Genomic DNA, 20,794 nt, shown 5'->3' on the forward strand with positions numbered 1-20,794 from the left:
AAAATGACCTCACAAAAATTACTTATTTATTCAAATTTCTTTATCCTATTTTAGACCACAGAGTGCTAAAAGGTCTAGATTAAATTCTGTTTACTGTCTTTTGTATGTATTCTAGCATTAATACACATTAAGTTTCTATGGAAAACGTGCATTCTATGGAAAACATTTTAGATATGGCGCTAAGATTATTTTAGCGTTTTTGTGTTGTAAAGAAATTGGCTTTTATTTTGAAGTCCTGTAGCACTACCTACCGGAAGTCGGTGATATTGGTGGTATTGGATTTAAACCCCTCAAGATAGCGCCTGAGTTATTTTTCTTTTTGAATCCTGACTTCACTAGTTTTGAGGGTGAGGTGTTAAATGTGCGACAGCGGCGACTCTAAGGATGGGAAACCCACCAAACGCAGCGTGGTGTATATTTACAGCCCGGACTATGTGGAGACCTGCGACTCTCTATCAAAAGTCCCAAACCGAGTGAGTAGCATCTCCACTGCACTGTGAGCACCATGGCAACGTCCTCAACCGCGCACCACCGCACTATATAGTGTGCCAAAAGAGTGCGAGTTGTCATTAGCAACGTCCAGGATTGATGTAGTGTTGACTCGGTGCGAGCTTCCTTACTCCAGGCTTCAGGATGTGTAGCTAGCTATGAGCTATTTTACAGCTTCCTGATCTCACATACTGCTTATACATGAAGAGTAAGAATTATTTAGTTTGTAATTTCAGTGTTAACTTTTAAAATATAATGTTATTTTTCTGTGTTTATCTCCCCAGGCGAGTATGGTGCATTCTCTGATTGAAGCTTATGGCTTATTAAATCATATGAGGTTTGTGTGTGTCCTGATTTGGACACTGGAAGGTGTAGTGTGTTATCTGTTTTGTATTAGTCTATTTTTAGATTAAAAACATTACTGTTATTACATAACCCACTGCTGAAACATTTACACACACACACACACACATATATATATATATATATATAATGTATATAATGTATGTATATGTATATGTGTGTATATAATCATCTCATTTAGAAAAGGCCTTTCCTAACATCAGCGTAATTAGGTTTGGAGTCTGTTCGCTCTCAGTAAAAAGTACCAAAGTCCCTTTCCTGGTCACGGGGGTGTTACTCTCACAGGTACACCTTTTGTACCTTTAGTGTGTGTGGTAATGTGAATGTAACGTACATTTAAATGAACTAAGATGCATAATTGGACCTTAAGGAGCACTCTTGTACCTTAGCTTTTAGAGTAATATTCTAATCGTACACTGCATGCATTATTTCCAGGTACAAAATACACAGAAAAAGTACAAAAAGCTGTGCACATGAGGGTACCACACCAGTGACCTGGAAAGGTACAGCTAATTCGTGGCTGGTTTCATGAGATTGTGAGATTGATGATCTCTCTTTAGCCTGTGTCTGTAATATTCTGAATAACGTTACAGTGTGGTTAAGCCTCATGTGGCTACGATGGAGGAGATGGCAGTGTTTCATACACACTCTTACCTCGAGCATCTGCACAAGATCAGCCAGAATGGAGACAATGATGATCCTCAGTCTGTGGATTTTGGGCTGGGTAAGAATTTCTGCATTTATGTAAACAAATTCTATGTTGTTTAATGTTCTTGGAACATCCCTACGTACCTGTTTGTCTTAGATGTACTAACAAATCTGACTGTCCACTACCATGTCCATCAGCCCTGTCTCATCAGCACTGGACCGTACTTACTGAAGTATGAACTGTGCATAGGAGTAGATGGCCTACAGGAAAACTCCACCCTGAAACACATTCAATATGTTTATATCGAATTATCTGTGATATGCTTAGCGATTCTGGAACTAAGTTGTCAGTCGGTGCTGTATTTCTGTTCTTCTGTGAGAAGATAGCAGTTGTCTGACGCATTAACATCACAGGGGAACCGTGTCCAAGGCAATCTATGTAGACATTATTGTTTGGTGCATTTTGTAGCATCATGACGAAGAAGGACTTGTCTTGAGTCCCTGGCTTTAATAATGGAGTAGTTGGCATTTGAATCTTAATCCCTTAATGTTAAGATGAAATGACTCTCAGGAAACAAATGTTGCCCCTTTATACTTTGGACTATTTTCCTTCTTAAAATTAAGTTTCCACATAACAAAAAAATGCAATTTCCACATACACAGGTTATGCCATGTCACGGTGGTATCAGGGGGTCAGTCTTATGGTTCTGTTGCAATCTAAATGGAGCTTTGCATGTTCTCTCCTGTGTCTGTGTGGGTTTCCGCCAGGTTTACCAGGCTCCTCCCACCTCCCAAAAACATGTCATTAGTGTGCGTGAATGTATGAGTGTGTCAAGTCAAGTCAAATGGCTTTATAGTCATTTCAACCATAAACAGCTAGTCAGTACACAGTGAAACAAAACAACGCTCCTCCAGGACCATGGCGCTACATAAAACAACACAGAACTACAAAAGACTACATATTTTTTATATAAAATGCATGTGCAGACATGTGTAGACAGCACAAGACAGAACAATGACTACCAAAACAGGACAATAGCCACAGTAAGATACAGTGCACTGCCAACTAATACACAATTCTAGCAAGAAAGTGAATCAGATACAACAGTAGTGCAAAAGAGTAACAATATAAGTTGCTATAAATATGAACATAACAGGTAGCAGCCAGGTAGAGAGTATAAAAAATTATAATACAGTATTTTATAAATATTGTAGCAGCAAACATGCAGGGAGTGAATACAGAGATGTGCAAAAGAGAATGGGATGGTGTTCAGTTGTGTGTGTGTGTGTGTGTGTGTGTGTGTGTGTGTGTGTGTGTGTGTGTGTAATGCTCTGGAATTCTCTATGATCCAGGGTGTATCCCTGCCTTGTGCCCAGTATTCCTGTTTAGATTCCAGATCCGCCGCAACACTGACCAGGACAAAGTAGTTCCTGAAGATGAATGAAAAAGTAAATCCATGTGCATTATGGTATCATGTGATTTTCCCATTTCAGACACCAGAGGGCAGTGTAGGCCAAAATCTCTTAAAAACCTGTTCATTTTTAGTTCAAGTCAGTCAGCATGGTGAGAGTTTGAATTTATGTTGGATGTTGTCCATGTGTGCTTAAGATTTTTTTGACATGCTGGCACTTCATATTCATTGTGGGGATGGGCATTTTTTTTTCTGTGAAGAGAACAAGAAAAGAGTGCAGCCGCCAGATCTTCTGGTTTGAGTGGGACTCTGTGGTTATTGTTTCCCTGCCACCCCCAGGGTATGATTGTCCAGTGGTGGAGGGCATATTCGAGTACGCGGCTGCAGTTGGTGGAGCCACTCTGACGGCCGCCCAGTGTCTGCTGGATGGAAAGTGTGAAGTTGCCATCAATTGGGCAGGAGGCTGGCACCATGCCAAAAAGTAAGAAGACACAGCAAGCCTATTTTGTTAACCTTTTAAACAATTACAGGGTCAACAGATTAAATACTCCCTAGCATTTTTTTTAGTTAAACTAATTATCTTTCTCACATAGATCTCTTTATTTTGACTGTCAAAATCAGTTAAAAGTTAAAATGCACCCTGTAAAGTCTGTAGCTCACCATTTAAATGCTTTGCTGCTACTTTGCTATTGCAGGAAAAAAAAAAGATCAAGCTCTAATTTGTGCTTATAGACAGTCATTTGATTGTCCCGGCTGATGGGGTCAGAGATGCCCCATCGAACTCTCCACTACTCAGACAGAAGATTAACAGTGCTCAGATATTTAGAGTGCTAGCTGTGGACCGTGTAGACCGGTCTTTGTCTGTAGTACAATATATTCGACGGCTTCTGATCAAAATACTTTCTACATTTTGTCATGAGCTTGTCTTAGACTTGGAGATCAAGTTTAGAATAGACTTGGAGACTTGGAGGTCTGGAGATCATCCTGAAAAACTGTTAGACATTTAAAATACTTTGATACTAAGAGCATTGAATGACATCCTCTGGAAAAAGCCTATATGTTTCTTTGCATTCGGCTGCATGGCACCATCTCGTCGTTGATTATTTTCTTATAACAGCATGTCCTGAGGTGATTTATTACACTTACACGACAGCAATTTGCCAATGCAAACAATTTTAAATTTACATTATAACAGTTATAAACAGCTGTTCCCTCACCAGTCTTTCTCTTTTTTTCTTTCTACTGACGTTAATAAGACAAAAAAATCATCTTGTCAGGTCCTTGTGTAAGTTATCACTATCAAAATGATAAAATGCATTAATATATACCCCGTAATCTGCGTATATTATGCCAGTGTCCTTTACCATTTATGACTTCATTCACTGTTTTTTCCAAATGTGTTGTATCAATAAAAAGAGGTTAAATATTTAAATATCAACCTAGAACATCTTTGTATAAGCCAGGCATTTAACCAAGTGAAAAATTTACTTTGAATTATAAGCCAAGAGAAGAGCATTGGGAGTTCTATTTCTGATATATTGCAATGATAGTAGAGGTCACTGCTAAACAAAGTGTGTGTGTGTGTGTGTGTGTGTGTGTGTGTGTGTGTGTGTGTGTGTGTGTGTGTGTGTGTGTAGGGACGAGGCGTCAGGGTTCTGCTATGTGAACGATGCTGTTTTGGGGATCCTTAAACTGCGAGAGAAGTATGAGAGAGTGCTTTATATAGATGTGGACCTTCACCATGGTGACGGTAATAACTCCTCCCTGTTATATCCACAATTTCATCTCTGTAATATTTATTAATTAACTGATGCAGTGAGTTTCTTAGATGCAGTAGCTGAAGTGTAGGTTTACTAAGCATAGTTTATGATGTTATTAATCTATTAAACCTCCTTTTTTGAATGGACAGTCTCCTCATTATCTGATCTGTGGTCTGATGTGCAGGCGTAGAAGATGCCTTCAGCTTCACTTCCAAAGTGATGACTGTGTCTCTGCATAAGTTCTCTCCTGGCTTCTTCCCAGGTTGGTTCAGCATGCTTCTTTTGCTTCAGCGCAGATCAGCCTGCCTTTTAATTCACTAAATTGACAGCCATGTTTTAACTGATGCCAAACTCGGAGCAGCCAGCTCCACATCAGTGCCCGTAGAGTCTGATTACCGATCTGATAGTTTGACACAATGGCTTTGCTGACTTGAGGAGAATAGTGCACAACAGGGGCCAGCACCAGCATTTCAGCCACTGAGCTAATGTGGTGTTTTTTTCTGCTTACATTCAGTTACCAAATGTTATTGCACTGGCACTGGAAAGAATATAATCTGAACCCATTGCTGTTCTCCATAACCCATCCCACCCATCATGCCCAGCATGCATGCACTGATAATGGCACAATATACCACGACTTCAACACACAATATTATCACCGACACTTTAAGGCTGTGTTTCTATATTAGACCGCTCACTCCTTAATAAATGATCAAGCTGTCTCTAAAGCGCCTAGATAGTGTTTTATGTAACTTGTGAAGACAAATGTCATGTTCACAATAGGGCTTCCATTGCATAATAATCACAAATTCAAAAAATAAATAATAATAATAATGAGTACAAATCCATATTTAATTAGATGAAATATATATATATATATATATATATATATATATATATATATATATATATATATATATATATATATATATATATATATATATATAACATTTTAAAGTACTAAATACTCTAAGGAAATTATAATTTGAGTACAATTTTTAAAGAAATCGCTCATCCAGAACACGCTGGATGTGAAGTACGGTTGAAGAGTGTTTTAAATTGCTACCACATGAGACTTGTTTGAAATTTTTAACAAAGTTTTATGGTAATGTAGTATATTGTGATAAAATCTTTACAGTGACATTAACGTTTAATGTTGACACATGAGATAGTCAGTGCAGGCAACAAGCATACCAGTGAAAAGGTGTGATGGAGAGTAGCGTCGTCCTCTGGTGATCCAGGAATCCTGCTCATCTACAGTGTGTGTTATTAGTACTGTTTTCATTTCCGCAGGTACAGGTGATGTGTCCGACACAGGCCTTGGGAAGGGCAGATGGTATGCTGTTAATGTGCCTCTGGAGGACGGAATCAGAGACGATCGCTACCTCCAGGTCTTCACCAGGTCTGCTGCTGCCCTTCCTCACAGAGAACTGCAGTGCTGATTTACCTACAAGTTTGTGCTGGTAAATGCAGATTGAACTGAGCAGCTGGTATGGACAACTATTGAGCCTCTTGTTTTTGACAGTGTCATACAGGAAGTGAAAGTGCTGTTTAACCCTGAAGCAGTAGTGATGCAGTTAGGGGCGGACACCATGGCTGGCGACCCCATGTGCTCCTTTAACATGACTCCAGTTGGGGTGAGCAAGTGCCTGAGCCATGTGCTGGAGTGGAAGTTACCTACACTGCTGCTGGGAGGAGGTTAGTGTGTGTTTAGTACACTGGTATTCCTGATACATCAACTCTACAGATACCAGCTACACCTAATCAACACAGAATATAAGCACATAAACAAGTTATATATTACATTTATTATTATTGAAGAAGTTCAGCTAAAAGCCCAGTCTGCTTATTTTGTCCCAGCATCTCCAAGATGGAGACGAGTTCCACAATTTGAATGCCGCTAGCTGGTCTATTGGGCTTCAAGACGGCATTGAAATCTTTAAAGGAGATTCAATGGGAGATAGTTTAGCTGTCAGGAATCTCATCACGATCACATGACAATACAGCAGTGTGTTTGTTTGTGTTAATAAGTGGAAGTCCATTTAAGTACATTTATGCATTAGTGTTAAGCAGTCAAGTTGATCAAGCGTAACAAAAGCTCAAAGACGTGCTCATGTCAGAGACGCTGAGTGTGTTTGTCCGTTCCTGCTGGTTGCCTCTTGTTCCTGTTGCCAGGTTGAAGCCACGGCCAAAAAGTTTATTAGTGTGTGATTAAATGAGGGGGTAAGAAAGTAAACTTTGTGATTTTATTCCATTTTGAAAAGAGCTCTGAACTCCAGACCTGGCTGACTAAGCATTGGATGAAAGGTAGTAATTACAGCAGTACAATAAGGCCCTTTGCTGAGATTCTCTCTCTCTCTCTCTCTCTCTCTCTCTCTCTCTCAGGTGGGTATAACCTTGCCAATACTGCCCGCTGCTGGACCTATCTGACAGGGACAGTCCTGGAACAGACTCTATCCTCAGAGATACCAGACCACGAGGTAAGACCCTGTCCCCTCTTTCCTTTCAACACTACCTGAAAATCTTCTTTCTTCCCTCCATCCTCTATCCCCTCCTCACTCCATATCTCTCTCTCTCTCTCTCTCTCTCTCTGCTGAGTCACTGGCTCTAATCAAAGATGTCCGAGCGCCTCTCAATAAAAGCATTTGTTTTCATGTGATTCAGAGAGGAGGGGTGTGTGTGTGTGTGTGTGTGTGTGTGTGTGTGTGTGTGTGTGTGTGTGTGTGTGTGTGTGAGCGTGTGAGCGTGTGAGCGTGTGCTCAGTGTGAAGGGGGTCTTAACAATACCACTCTGTCCCTGCCGCCTGACAGAGAGGGGCTTGTGCTTTTCTTTCCTCAACCTTTTTCTCCCTCTCTCCTCTTTCCTTGGAGAAAGAGAGGGCATGTGTGTGCACACATCATACTGAAAGGAAGGGTTTTTTTTTTTTTTTGGAGGCTGGAGATTTTTTTGGAGAAGAAGGATTGTAAATTCCCACATAATTGCTTCTTCAGAAGAGAGAGCCGGAGACACAGTGTTTGTAGGGGAGGGTAGCAGGATGGAAGAGCTTTTTGAATGTACAGTGATAGGTTGATATCTCTCTCCCTCTCACACTCACAAAGAGGGTCTTTTAGCACTATAGAGGGCGCTTTCATGGTCAGCTAAAGAAAAGATGCTCTTGTTTCTTCAAACCTGAACTCTGGCAAGAGGTTGACCTTTGACCTCATTATTGGCCAAGCACCTCAAATAAGACTGCATAAACGTGGACTGACCATGCAGTGGAATAGAAGGCATCTGGGGGTAGTTGTGCTTTATCCGATCGTGTCTATATAGGGAATAAAACACAATTCTGCATGATATTATACAAAAATAATGAATGATGGAATGATGTGATGTATCCCCACCCAGTAACAGCATGTCCAGAAGTGTTCTATTCCACTTATAAACACACCAATTTCTCGCTGAATACAATTGTTCTATTGATTAAACAACAACACATCATACTTTTTATTCATTATAGTTATGTCTAATGTTGTGGAACATCCACAAAATAAGTTAGTTCTTTGTCACTTACTTTATAGCGGCTATAAACAGACGTTCTCTCACCAGCCTCTGTTTTTTTTCTCTTTTCTCTTTGTTTATTATTAGACTTAGATTATGTGGAACATCAAATATACAGGTCCCTGTGTAAGTTTTTATTACCGAAAAGCTAAAATATTATTAGTGCATTAATATAAACCCTGCAGCCAGGACTACTGTCTGAGCTGTGCTGTTGTAGAAAATTAATCTGACTAATCATAACTGAGCATTCACCAGTGCTGTGGAATAATTTCCATTAACTACTTTGATTAAATTTAAACATAAACATAAAGCTCAATATCACCTTATAAAGACATTATAGTTTATAGTCAATTATTAGCATTATAGCACTACTGTACAGCCAAGATAATCACTTTATTAATTATTGGGTATTGTATCTAGGAATATTGATGGGATAGTTTATTTTGTATCATGGGAAGCATTTAAGCCCAGCCCCTTTAGGACAGTCCAGCCTCATGTCTTGTTATGTCATTATAATATTCCTTAACTGTATAGATGTTTTCCCATTAGAGGTGACCTTCCTTTGCTTAAACTATATTTAACCCCAATTCTGCCTGTCTAAACTTCAGCATATGAGGTACACACTATGAGCTCTTCTCTGTTCTCCTCATTTCCCATCTACCCCCCCCCCCCCCCTTCCTTCTCATAGTCCCTTTTATTTTTTTCCCTTCAGTCTTTCAAATCACAGCAAGAGTCCCCCACCGCATGCACAGACTCCCTCTCCCTGCCACTATTGTGTGTCCATCCAGGCCAAACAAAACACTCTTTAGCTGTAGTATAAGTTCAGAGAAGATGATCAGATGGACAGTTGGTAAAAGAGAAACACATAAAGATATAAAGCTTATATAAAGTGTAAAGAACTGACCGAATGTCTAAAGCTATTTAAGCATGGAACGCTACTTTACTTGTCTTTCTTTCAGTGCTGGAGACTCTTTCTATGTTTTGCCCTGCCAACAGTGGAAACAATAAGAGGCAGAGATACTCAAGTAGGCAATACAACAGCTTCATTCAAGCAGTCGAGCTCCACACACTCACACAGGCAGATGACCAAATGGAAAGCCAACAGAGGGTTATATAGCTAGACCCCAGCCGAGGACAGAACTGTCTTTTCTTTTCCTTTTATTTAGGCAGTAGCTCATGAGTTTGATGAAGCATTTTCTCACAAATACTTTATGGTTTACAGTTGATGTGGACAAAAGTCTGCTTTTCAGTTTACAAAATTTGTTCTGAGTCTCTTAAGTCTTAAATCATCAGTTTATGCCTGTAACAAACAGACATGAACCTTTCCTGGCTCCCTGCTGTTTCAGATACTTGTCTGCATTCCCATAATGCACTATGTGCACCTGACCTATCACAGAGCTGGAGTATCAAGCTGTGTCCAAAACAGAAGGTGTAGCTGCCTTGATCCTTTACTGCCTGTGCTGTCTTATAAGGCAGTGGCCTAGAAGGCAGCACTGTGATATCTGTGATGGTGAGGAAACTGTTATGGAACATGTAGGAAAATGAAGGATGCCTTTATTTCGCCTTCAGCCAGATGAAGGGATCTCAGAAGGCGGCAGCATTGGATATGGTTGGATGCCTTTCTGCATACATACAGCCTGAGTAAGCAACATTATTGAGTTTTGGAGCAGTCCAGTTCCCTCCTTTCATCATTTTTCTCTCTATGAGCCAGACTAAGTCCCCTGATAGAAGATTCTGCCCTGTCCAGAGTGTCTTTAGAGGCACAGTTTGTTATTTTATTCCCTGAATTTCAGCTTAGATTCTTTCATGTTTCATTTGAGGTTCACAAAATGAAAGAGGTTAAATGTTCGTAATTAGAATAATTTTACTATGAGGAAATGGTCGCATTCCTAAGTTCAGTCTAAAAATAAGCCTCAGCTGACTGACCGTCTAGGTAAAATTAGACGAGGCTTTGTCTTTATCTATCAGTGATAAGTGAGAGAAGCAGATAATGTTTTTGTACCCATGGCGTTAGGCAGTCCGCTGTGACCCCTGGGTGGAAATGGCCATCGCTGTTCAGCGGGCCGTCTGCATGTGTACATCCTCTCTCCTCTTTTTTTAGGCCTTGTTTTTGCTCGTTTCCGCTGAGCTGTTCCCAGCACAGCCCAGTGAAATAACAAACAGCAAGCCCTGTGTTTCCCCCTCACCATAATCTCACTCCATTACTCAGCCTTTCTCGGTCTGTTTTCATTGCTTTCCCGTATTCATCTGTCTTTCACACACACTTTCTCCTTTTCTCCTATATACAGACACACACTCATGCTTGCTTTCTCTCCATTCACTTTGTGGTGAGTTTGGGAGGAGTCCGATATAAGTTTGAGGGTGTTAGAGACCGGGAGCTGGACAATCAGCACCATTTCCCTCTATTGTGCGATCTCACTCTCTCTCTCTCTCTCACACACACACACACACACACACACACACAAAACAGCATGTGTTCTAACGAGACTGAAGAGTCAACCTCATACAGAAAACTATACAGTTAGTACACATGTTACAAGTCCAAGCTGAGGTTATATACATGCAGCGCACATGCACAGACACGCACACACATACACACACACACACTGGAGGACAGCTGTGGCTATGCTAGTCAAACATTGCTAAATGGATTAGAAGCACTCCTGTCCCATGTGAATGATATTTGGAAGGGGGGTCTGGCCCTCCTGGGATGAGCTCGCAGAATAAAAGGGACCGCACTTTCTAGTGTTTGTGCTGGTTCTTGGGCGAAGAGAATTAGGTGTGAATAGAGTGTGAGAGCTGCACATACAAAGAAATCCTTTTGACCGTTTTACCCTTGTGGTACATTTGGATCTGTTGAATAATTGGAATGCAGTTAGATGAAGAGGACAGTATGGCAGTAACACATCACAGATTTTGGTTTGCTGATATAAAGAGGCTCACACCATCCACTTTTAGTTGTTATGTAACGTGTGATAACATTTCAGCATTTATTTCTAAATCTTGTGTACGTGTGCTGATGCATTCGGCTGTGTGCTTGCGTGCATTCTCTGTTAGTGGTTGGTCTTTTCTGAGCTCCACCAAACACTGGCGACGGTTACGCCGCTTCTCCACCTCCCAGTCTGTCTCCACACAGTACTGTGGTACACATGCCAATTCACACTCACACAAACACACAGACATGCAGAGGTGGTGCTGTAGAGGAAGGCAGTAAGACTAGACGACGTGATGTTTTTGCGTTGTCTGAGGGTTTGCCCCTTAACCGTGGGTTGATTTCCTGTTTTTAAGTTTAAGTAGAAAGTGGAGTTTGAAGAGAATAGCATACTATAAATGTAATATTATACATCACTATTGCAATATGCCTCTCAACATGTTGAAACTGGGCAACACTGATCTGACACAGTTAAAGATTAGCCAGTAATAATTTGATTAGAATTCATTTGTAACTATATTTTTAGCGATTTATTGACACACTCAGATAAACCTTATCTGGAACCTGTGGGATGTAATGTGCAGAATGTGCAGTGTACTATGCAGCAATAATCTAAACCGTATTTTAACAGGTGAAGAACAATGAAGAAATGTATCGTGTTCTCTCTGTAGTCAGGAAGGTATGAGCATGAACATATCATTTCTTCATGAATCTATATTCAACTGTAAATGCTAATTCACATCAAAAGCATTTCTGAAGCATTTGTCGTTGTCTCACATAGCAGTTACGCTTACATTTCAACCAGTGTTTCAGTCCATGTGACTGTATTTTTTTCACCATGTTTTCTTTTTCTTCATAGAGGAGGATTTATATCAAACACTTTGACTTTCTGTAGGTTATGAACTTTAGTTGTACAGAATAAAACACAATGGAACATGCTGTCATAGGAAAATAATCAACAATGACATCTCCTGATTCCACTTTTATTTTTTCCACTTTTGTTTTATTCCACTTACAAGCACAGCAATTTGCCAACACTTATGATTTTTTATTTATTAAAGAATTACATTAAATTCTTTAATAAATAAATGTTTAACGCTATGGAACAACCATGACACAATTTAGTTTCTGTAAATAGCACCATTGCCTCATGAGCATCTCTTTTTTTTTTTTTTTTTTTTTTTTTTTTTTTCTTTTCTTTTTTTTTCTTTTTTTTCCCCCTCACTTGAAGTTAATAGGACAAAAAAATGCAGCTTGTCATGTTACCAAGAAACCAGAAAGCAAAGTGTTCACTGCCCTGAAGACTTTCGTGTGTTAAAAAGTACCGACACTAGAGACTCCTTCTAAAAATCATAAATAAATGTCACCTTACAGAAAGCTTCACCATATTAATAACTTTATATTGAGTTTATATGGAGCATCCACCATACACCAGTGTACACCAAATCCTAGTGCACGTTGTTACTATAGAAACAATAATGTATTCGAATGAACGCAATAATATAAACTTGTGATTTTCCTTATAGCGGGGACTACTGTTAGAGCTGCTGCTATAGAAAATTAATCAACACCTTCTGACCAATCAGGACCAAGAATTCAACAGTGCAGTACTATTAAATAATCATAATCTGCAACAGTGTTATGGTAAAAGTGTGTACAGTAATCACAGTCATTAGACCATCCTGGATAACTAGAAGAAACACAAATATTCAGTTTATTCGGTTTGTCCCACTGTCTTGTCACATTTTCAAGTAAACTGTGTTATAATTACAGGTGGCCCAACTTCATTTGTCCCCATGTTTCAGTGATGTTCTAGTTTGTACAGGCACTAGTTTACTTAAAACATTGTTGTGGTGGTAGCACAAGTTGCTTAGGCTATTCAGACATGTTTACATGTGTCACATCCAGCACGAATTCTAGGTAAATCTACAAGGAACACTAAGAAACAGACAGCCAGAACCAGCTCAATGAATCCCCTTCCTGTATTGTCTGGAGAGAGGAAGCTTGACGCATTGTGATATTCATCACACCCCTGTTATCAAGTGCAAGGCCTTTTTGTTTGACGTGTTTGCTTTCATTGTGAACTTTGGCTGTACATCACAGTGTTTAGTACCTGTTCTGTGTAAATTCATTCACATCTGTCAATAGAAAAGACACTACAGTTCACTATCTGACCTCAGATTACCACATAGGACTGTGTGGCTGGGAAAGCTTTGCCATCCCGTTGGGGAAATGGCTGGCTCCCACAATTCCTGGAGTGGGATAAATGCAGGAAACAAGTCTAGAGGAAGTCAGTTACAGAGCAGGCCTGGTGTTGTGACATGAGGGTTAGAGGTCCAAAGCCAAGAGCTGATATTTAAACCAGCTTGCACAAGTGTATGAGGGACAATGAGATTTTGAGCAGGGTTTTGACCTCTGTGCTAAATGTATTGTTCTGGGGTTCTATGTGGGTTTCCAATGGCTGTTCCTGTGTGACTTGTCCTGTTGAGAAGAGAAACTTGACCTTTGTTGTGTTTTATGAACCTATGTCCTGTGAAGCATTTCGAAAGTTTGTCTCCATCAAGGTTTACAGAGATGTGACTGATTTTAGCTACTGCTTTTGTAGGTCTTACTCGGTTAAAGCCGAAGAACATTTTGTTTCTTTTTAGTTCTAAGTACTCTGTATTAGTTCGGGAAGAAATCAAGCATATAGTATGACGTTAACAGACACCAATATGCAGCAAATGTAACACACACTAAAAAAATGCAAATACTATGTGCGTTTGTTGTGCTTCGGCTTGTTCTTCAAAGTGGTCTTGATGTGGTCCAAACCAAACAGTCCAGCGGTGAAGCGGACAGAGTTGTCTCAGCGTGATCTTCATGGGAAAGCTTGAGTTCATGGGAAAATACAGGAGTGTGTATGTATACGTGCATGCAGTTTAGCAAGTGGTAATGGGGATAGCTACACTGTATGTAAATGACTGTGCTTGTGAAATATTTTAAGTGTGTATTTGTTCATATAAACGTGGATTTGTATGCACATTAAGATGTGTGTGTATATATAGAGTATGTGTTTGGTCGTATGTGCATGTGTTTTATATATATATGTATGTGTGTGTGTTGTTGAGGTTCTATAATCCCTTGCATGTTGAAGCGCCTTGGGATCGGAGGTAAGCCGGATAAACAAGCAGGAGATAATTGAAAGCAGAGTTGAACTAACACACAACCCACTCTGCTGCTAGTCCAATACAAATGCCAAATATATCTCAAAGCGATATATAGACAAAGCGGTCAATGTCTTTCAGATTAGCACAGCAGCACTGAACAGCCAATATTGTTTCCATTTGAAAAACATAATGCATCGTTAATTGGAATTCTGTTGCTATTGCACAATAAGGGGAAGTTTTTCTGCTTTTTGGCTGGCCTTCAAAAGCAAGAGGTCAGGCACAGGGTGAGATGACAAAGAGAACAGCCATCTACAGGCCATTTGGAATGTATGTGAATGTGTCGCTGTATCTGTGTGTGCAGAGGGAAATGAGTTTATTTTTCATAGATCACATTAAAACGCTGGTGTTGAAATGCACACTCTAAAATGTAAATCTCAGTACCAGTTAGATAATTGTTTGCGTAACTTCTTCCCATTGCTTAAACTTTGCAGGGGCTGGATTTTATTAGTAACACATTTATAGTTCTTCCTTCTTTCTACCTTCTTGGAAGTTATCATTTTAGACACAGATTATATTTAAATTAAAACTGAAATGGAGATATAACAGACACTTGTATCTACTGGGTTATTGATGCATGGGCCCCAGATATATAAGGCATTTATACTTGCTGCTATGAGAAGCATAAAAAGCATCAGTGAAAATCTGAGATCAGTCATACTGAAGCTTTAACAGAATAAAAGTTTATTGAATTAACATGCAGATGGATTTCCAGACTGAATGTTCTGCTTTCTGAGCAACAGTTGTTTTTATTTCTCATGCAGTTCTTTACGGAATACGGTCCGGATTACACTCTGGAGATAAGCCCGAGCTGCCGACCCGATCGCAACGAGAGCCAGCAGTTGGAGCGGACCATCAGCACTATCAAAGGTAATTGTTGTGATGACAACCAGAACTGCACCAAACACAACTGTTATGGACCCACACTGCACCCCTGCTGCACACCTCAGAGCAGTGCCATTTCTACAGATGGAATTACTTTGGTCTCTTCAAAGGAACTGGATATAAAGTCCAGAACATTTGGTCTGTTTATGTAGACAGTCACTGATGCTCGGTTGAATGGCGTAATGCCCGTTTCCATATGCCATTCATTCATTCAGCTGTCCCTTCTGACTCAAAAATATTCTGCCCTGTTCTACGATCCTGTAAATCTCCTGAACTAATCATGGCCACCCGTCCACTACTACCACTAGCATCAGTCAATCAAGGAAATGAATAAAATATCTAGGCTTGATATCCCCAGGATGTAAACAAGGCTTATCCTTAGTGAGACCCTAAGAATAGTTCCAGACAGAGTATGGTATGCATTCATAGGCACTCTCTTTAAATCTCTTTTGTTCTCTTCCTTTCTTTATGGTCAGCATAGTTGTTGTGTATGTTTAGGATTGAAACAGTGATATTTTCTGTTTCCATGAATGAGTGTTTTGGGTGTATATAACCAAGCCGGGTTTGAGCCACTGCTGTGTGGTTGACTTGTTAGAAAGGAATGCCTGCTCCAGCTTTTCGTCTCCTGTGGAATGTGTGTGTGTGTGTGTGTGTGTGTGTGTGTTTGTGATGGGTGACAAACATCATCATGCTCTTTTGTCTTGAACACATCACTCCCTTTGGGACCAGCCTGACTGGAATAAAACCACTCTGGACTTAGCCTGGGTTCAGGCTTTGAAACTCAACTGCCTGAAAATGGAAATGAACGGCTGCCTATGCCAGTAAAAGTCAATTTAAGAACAATCCTCGCTTCAACAGTGATCGTTTCATCTGCTTTACCTTCAGTATATATTTAACCGAACACTGTATGCCTTTGTATTTCTGTCTCCCACTCTCAGCTCACTTCTGGTTAATGTCTGCTCGCACGTTAGATCATACTCATTAAGCTAAAGGTCATGCAGAGGTCACAGGCACCCTTAAAACTTAAGCTGACCTTCAAGAACCTGCAGCAGATTACGACTTGGCCTGTGTGATGACTAGCATTATTTATATGTTTATATGTTACACATTTACATCTGTACATTATATTTTGGGCCCAGTTATTTTCAGTCTACAAGAAAATTGACCAGACTGTAAACAGCAAATCTTCCCTCTGTATTACTGTAGGAATTTTGAGAAATCATTATAGGCAGCAATAAGCTATCTATTCAGGCTTGTTTAAAATCTAATTACAAAAACTAAAAGTTGTAGAAACAACAGATGTTTGATTTACATTTCAGACAGCTGGGTCCACTGTGGTTGCAGTTACTACTTTAGCTTCTAAGCTTGAGCATTATTAGAAAGCAAAAGCAAACTCGGATCAGAAAAATATGTTAGTTTTCATCGGTGCCAGCCTCTGCTTATATTTAGTACCCATGTGGTATGTGTACAATGTAGCGGCTGTGCTCCCTCCCTGCCATGCCACCAGAGACTAATTAAAAAGGGCTTAAGCTGCAGACTTTCCAGTTTCTTTCTTAAGCTTTAGAAATGGCATGTTGTGCATATCCTATATGAACAGATCTGGGGTCAGTCTGCTGTTACTATTCATACTAGTCAGCAGTGCATAGTACAGAGGAGTCGTGATCTTTGGTCTGTTTTGTGGCAGGCCCCTGCAGTGTTGCCATGTTGTGTCTTTAGTCACATCCACTCATGTCTTCTATTTAGACTGGTTGTGGCTGCTTTGAATTAACCAGGGTGTCTGTAGACACATACATTGATTGTAGGATCTGACCATCTGGACAGCTTTAAATGGAGCATATGAAAAGTGTCAAATACAAGGTGTGATTTTTTTTTTTTTTTTTTTTTTTTTTTTTTTCCCCCTGTTTGCAGTGCCTCATTGCTAAGGTAGAAACACCTAACAGGTGATGTAGTTACACTGTCAAATCTTGTCCAGGTCATGCAGTTTGCCCCATGTGGGTATGGGCCCGGGTTTCTCACACATCTCCAGTGCCAGGCAAGCAGAATGTGGTGTAACAGCTGGCCTCTGTGTCCCGGCTAAGAGTAGGTTGGCAGTATCGCATGCCAGTGTTTGAGCCTCCCCACCCTTGGAAACCTCAAACAAGACAGAGCTTTTCTAAAGAATAATGGACTGCTGCTTGACCAGTGCTGGGCATGGCAGCGGAATCTACGCTGTGTCAGGGAGAAAATGAAATGGATTACTTGGTTAAGTGTGCTTAATGAGATCATGGAGTAAATGAAAGCCATTTGAGTTGGTGTCAGCCTTGGAGCCTAGCAGTTTGTGGTGTAAAATTGCCCCTCCCAAGGTTTCTTCCATTCCATTTCTTCCACTAAAAGTTTTTGTGAATTTTTTCCCTTCATGGATGGTGTAAGGTGTTGCCTGGGAGGAGACAGCATTGTGACACAACTGTGATCCGCCTGTGATTTCGGGCTTTAGAAATAAACTTTGGCTTGTACATGTTTTACCAACTTCTGTATCATTCCATCTGGCCGTCCCATGACCACTTCTTGGGGAAAAACAAAGATCCGTAATTGATTTGCCTCTGCTGCAGAAGTCTCCTGCTTATATCAGCCAGACCGCATTTTGATTAGCTGTGGTAGGATTTGAAGTTTTTGTTTATTATCTAATTTATGTTGTGTGTGCTGTGTTCACAGAGGTGGTGTGAAATACCACTTCCTGGAGTGCGGAGGAGAAAATAAACCCATGAGATTAGTGCACACAGCGGGGCAGCACGAGATAACCACTAGCCCACATGCTCTGCAAACAGGCTATTCATTCATCCAAGGGGCCAATACTGCAAACCACTATACTAATGTCAAAACAGTATGCTTCTGGTGCTGTTTTGGCAAACTGTTTAGTGTGGTACTAAGTGGTTTTAGACATAGCCAAACAATTCTTTAAAAACTGCGATTGATTAACACAGGTAATAAATGGCTCGGCCCTCTGCCCCTACGCATTAGCAGGGTTTCCAAGCACATCTGGGGAACATTTATGAGATTCTGAGCCCTCGACTATATGGAGGGGGGAGAAGAGAACAAAAAAGTGTTTAAACACCACACATGGTTGATTTTGCTAATCCCCAGTTAGTGCATTGCTAGAGCAATTGAAATCCCTGTTGACTGTGGCCTTGCATAAGCTAGAACAGCAGGACTGACTAATGAAATGTTGGCTGTGTGAGCGCTATGTACTGCAAAACAAACGGGAAATAATGTAGCCAGTAAAAAAGTAAAACCGTTATTCTATTGCTTTCCTTTTTTAACAGTCTATTCCCACAGTCAAAGTGAGCTATAGTGTGCTGTACTTACAATGAAGAAAACAACTAAAGCACACAAAACTCTTGTACTATTCAGAAAGCTGTTGAAATGAAAAATCAATGAAAATTTGTTGGAATTTTTAACTGATATTTGCAGACAAATCAGAACTAAAAGCCCCACTGAGCTAACTAATGAAAACCCAAACAGATGTAAGGGTGTAGTTAGCACACTTTAAACACTTATAACAACGTTACATCCGAGCTGAAGGAATTTGTGGTCTCATGCGTAACCAATAATGTCATGTAGCCTTAAACAGCTGCCTGAAAAAGTTACACAAAGATGACTTGTGAGTAATAGGAAACAGGACGTGCCAATCACTTCTGTTGCTCCACAGGCAGAAATGTGGAAGTGTTTCCCTTTTTTAACGCAGGACTTCATATTAGCTTCGTTAGCTGCTTTTCATTGCTTAGGCAGGCATAATGTTATGAAAACGCCAGCGGGCCAGGGCAACAGGGATGTCCTTTTCAACACGTGTTAAGTGTCATGCAAATCAAAACAGGAGGCTCAAATAGTGTCGATTTACATACCGTCATATTTGCATGCCTTTTTGCCTCCCCAGGAAATATAATAACCCGGATATTTCCATTCTGACAAGGTGTGAACTTTGGCTATGAAAAGTGTCAGTGTGAGATAAGACAACAAGATCGGCTGCAGTTTACGTGCTGCTAGTTATCTTAGTAATTAACTAGAATGTCACCATATTTCCTTTCCTTATATAATTCCTGTAAGTAACAGATCAGTACTGTAACCTTTAAAAGTATTATTAACCTACTTTATGATTGAACTGGTCTACCTTTTATTGGGAATAAAGCATTGGAATGAGTTAAAGTCACATTTTTTCCTGTTTTTGAAGAAAAACAGAGTCAAAGAGTCAAAGGCTCTGGACAACTCCTCTGAGATCGTTTGAACTGAAATAAGTACTTGTGTTACAAAGAAAAGTTTGCATTTTTCTGTTCATGACTACTCCAGCACTGTTGGTGTAACATTAAAACAAATCATGATAATGTTCCCTGTTTTCTATAAGAACGTGTTTTATCCTCTTTCTCATTTTTTTTTCTCTCCCATTTTTTGTTGCTTGTTTACAGGGAATCTGAAGAATGTCGTTTAACACTGGGCTCTAAGCTCATGTTTCCAAATCAGACTCTGCTCTCCTAATGAAGACAGTATGTGGGAGCCATCAACGGAGTGGAGTTTTGGAAAACATTACTCGAATGTTTCCGAAGAGCTTTGTTTAATGGGAAAATGAGCAGGCCAGTGTTGCCCCATGCGAGAAGTCTATAGTTAGAGTGAGTCACGAGGTGAAGAGTCTACAGGGTTTTATCATAATTTTAAAATTCCATTGATATTTTGAATTGAAAAGCAAGACCTGACCTAGCCAATCCTATACACTTAGACTAAAACATGTCAAGAAAGAATTTTAATGGTGGTATTTGGTGCTTTTTCCGTCAGTGCGGTTTTTGTTTTGATAGCCATCGCTTGTTATCTTCATGGATCCTCTTCAGAAATGCTTTTCAAGTTGGAGTACATGTTTAGTGTTTGAATTTGTTGTCAAAGATAGTCGCTTGTTTTTATTTTCTATGTATTCTTTTAAATGGTATGCCTCTCCGTGTTCCCTGGTGAAATGGAGTCAGTCATATAATGCTGCCAACACACACTCATACTCTCCAAAAACATAACAAACTGCTCCACCCAGGCATGCTCACAGAAACTGGAAGATGGACAAAAAGGATAGAGGGATGAGAATGAAGAGTGTAGGTCAACGAAACTTAACTTGTTTGATGCTGTTGCCCCATTTAAGAATTTTTATTCTTCTAAAATCTGTGGATTTTAACATTGCAGTGTAAATATTGCTTTCTTAATAAAATCCTAAGGATAAGTGTGTGTGTGTGTGTGTTTGTGTGTGTGTGTGTGTGTGTCTCATAGCTTTGTGTGTGTTAGTCTGGTATGGCCATATGTGGAACAGGGCTGCTTTTCCTCACCTATAATCTTTATAGTTTTCTCAGTGGCTGTGGTTTCTTTTAATGGCACTGCAAGTGTGATTCATTAACTTGTTTATTAGCACTGAGAAACGATATTCCATTTCAATGCCATAAATGGATCAACAGTAAAAAAAAAGAGCAGACTGTAAAACCAGCAAGATAGCTGTCTCTGGGATTTTTGCTTTTATAAATACCGCAAGGGAAAGCAACAAACGGTCAACAAATGAAATGACAT

General features: G+C 40.0%; 1 protein-coding gene across 2 annotated transcripts; it reads left to right on the forward strand.

Annotated features, from left to right (window-relative positions):
• Positions 1-225: 225 nt before the first annotated feature.
• hdac8 (histone deacetylase 8) lies at positions 226-20,456 on the forward strand. Of its 2 annotated transcripts, XM_026936560.3 has the most exons (11): positions 226-473; positions 774-826; positions 1,446-1,576; positions 3,252-3,393; positions 4,550-4,662; positions 4,857-4,934; positions 5,966-6,074; positions 6,198-6,370; positions 7,058-7,152; positions 15,109-15,214; positions 19,666-20,456. In XM_026936560.3, the coding sequence occupies exons 1-11, from the start codon at positions 360-362 to the stop codon at positions 19,686-19,688; spliced, it is 1,137 nt and encodes a 378-aa protein (XP_026792361.2). In that variant the 5' UTR covers positions 226-359; the 3' UTR covers positions 19,689-20,456. The 2 variants fall into 2 exon arrangements, with proteins under 2 accessions (XP_026792361.2, XP_026792363.2); XM_026936562.3 differs by lacking the exons at positions 226-473; positions 774-826 and adding an exon at positions 538-697.
• Positions 20,457-20,794: the final 338 nt, after the last annotated feature.

Source organism: Pangasianodon hypophthalmus, chromosome 4, assembly GCF_027358585.1.
Source record: "Pangasianodon hypophthalmus isolate fPanHyp1 chromosome 4, fPanHyp1.pri, whole genome shotgun sequence".
NCBI classification, from domain to species: Eukaryota; Metazoa; Chordata; class Actinopteri; order Siluriformes; family Pangasiidae; genus Pangasianodon; species Pangasianodon hypophthalmus.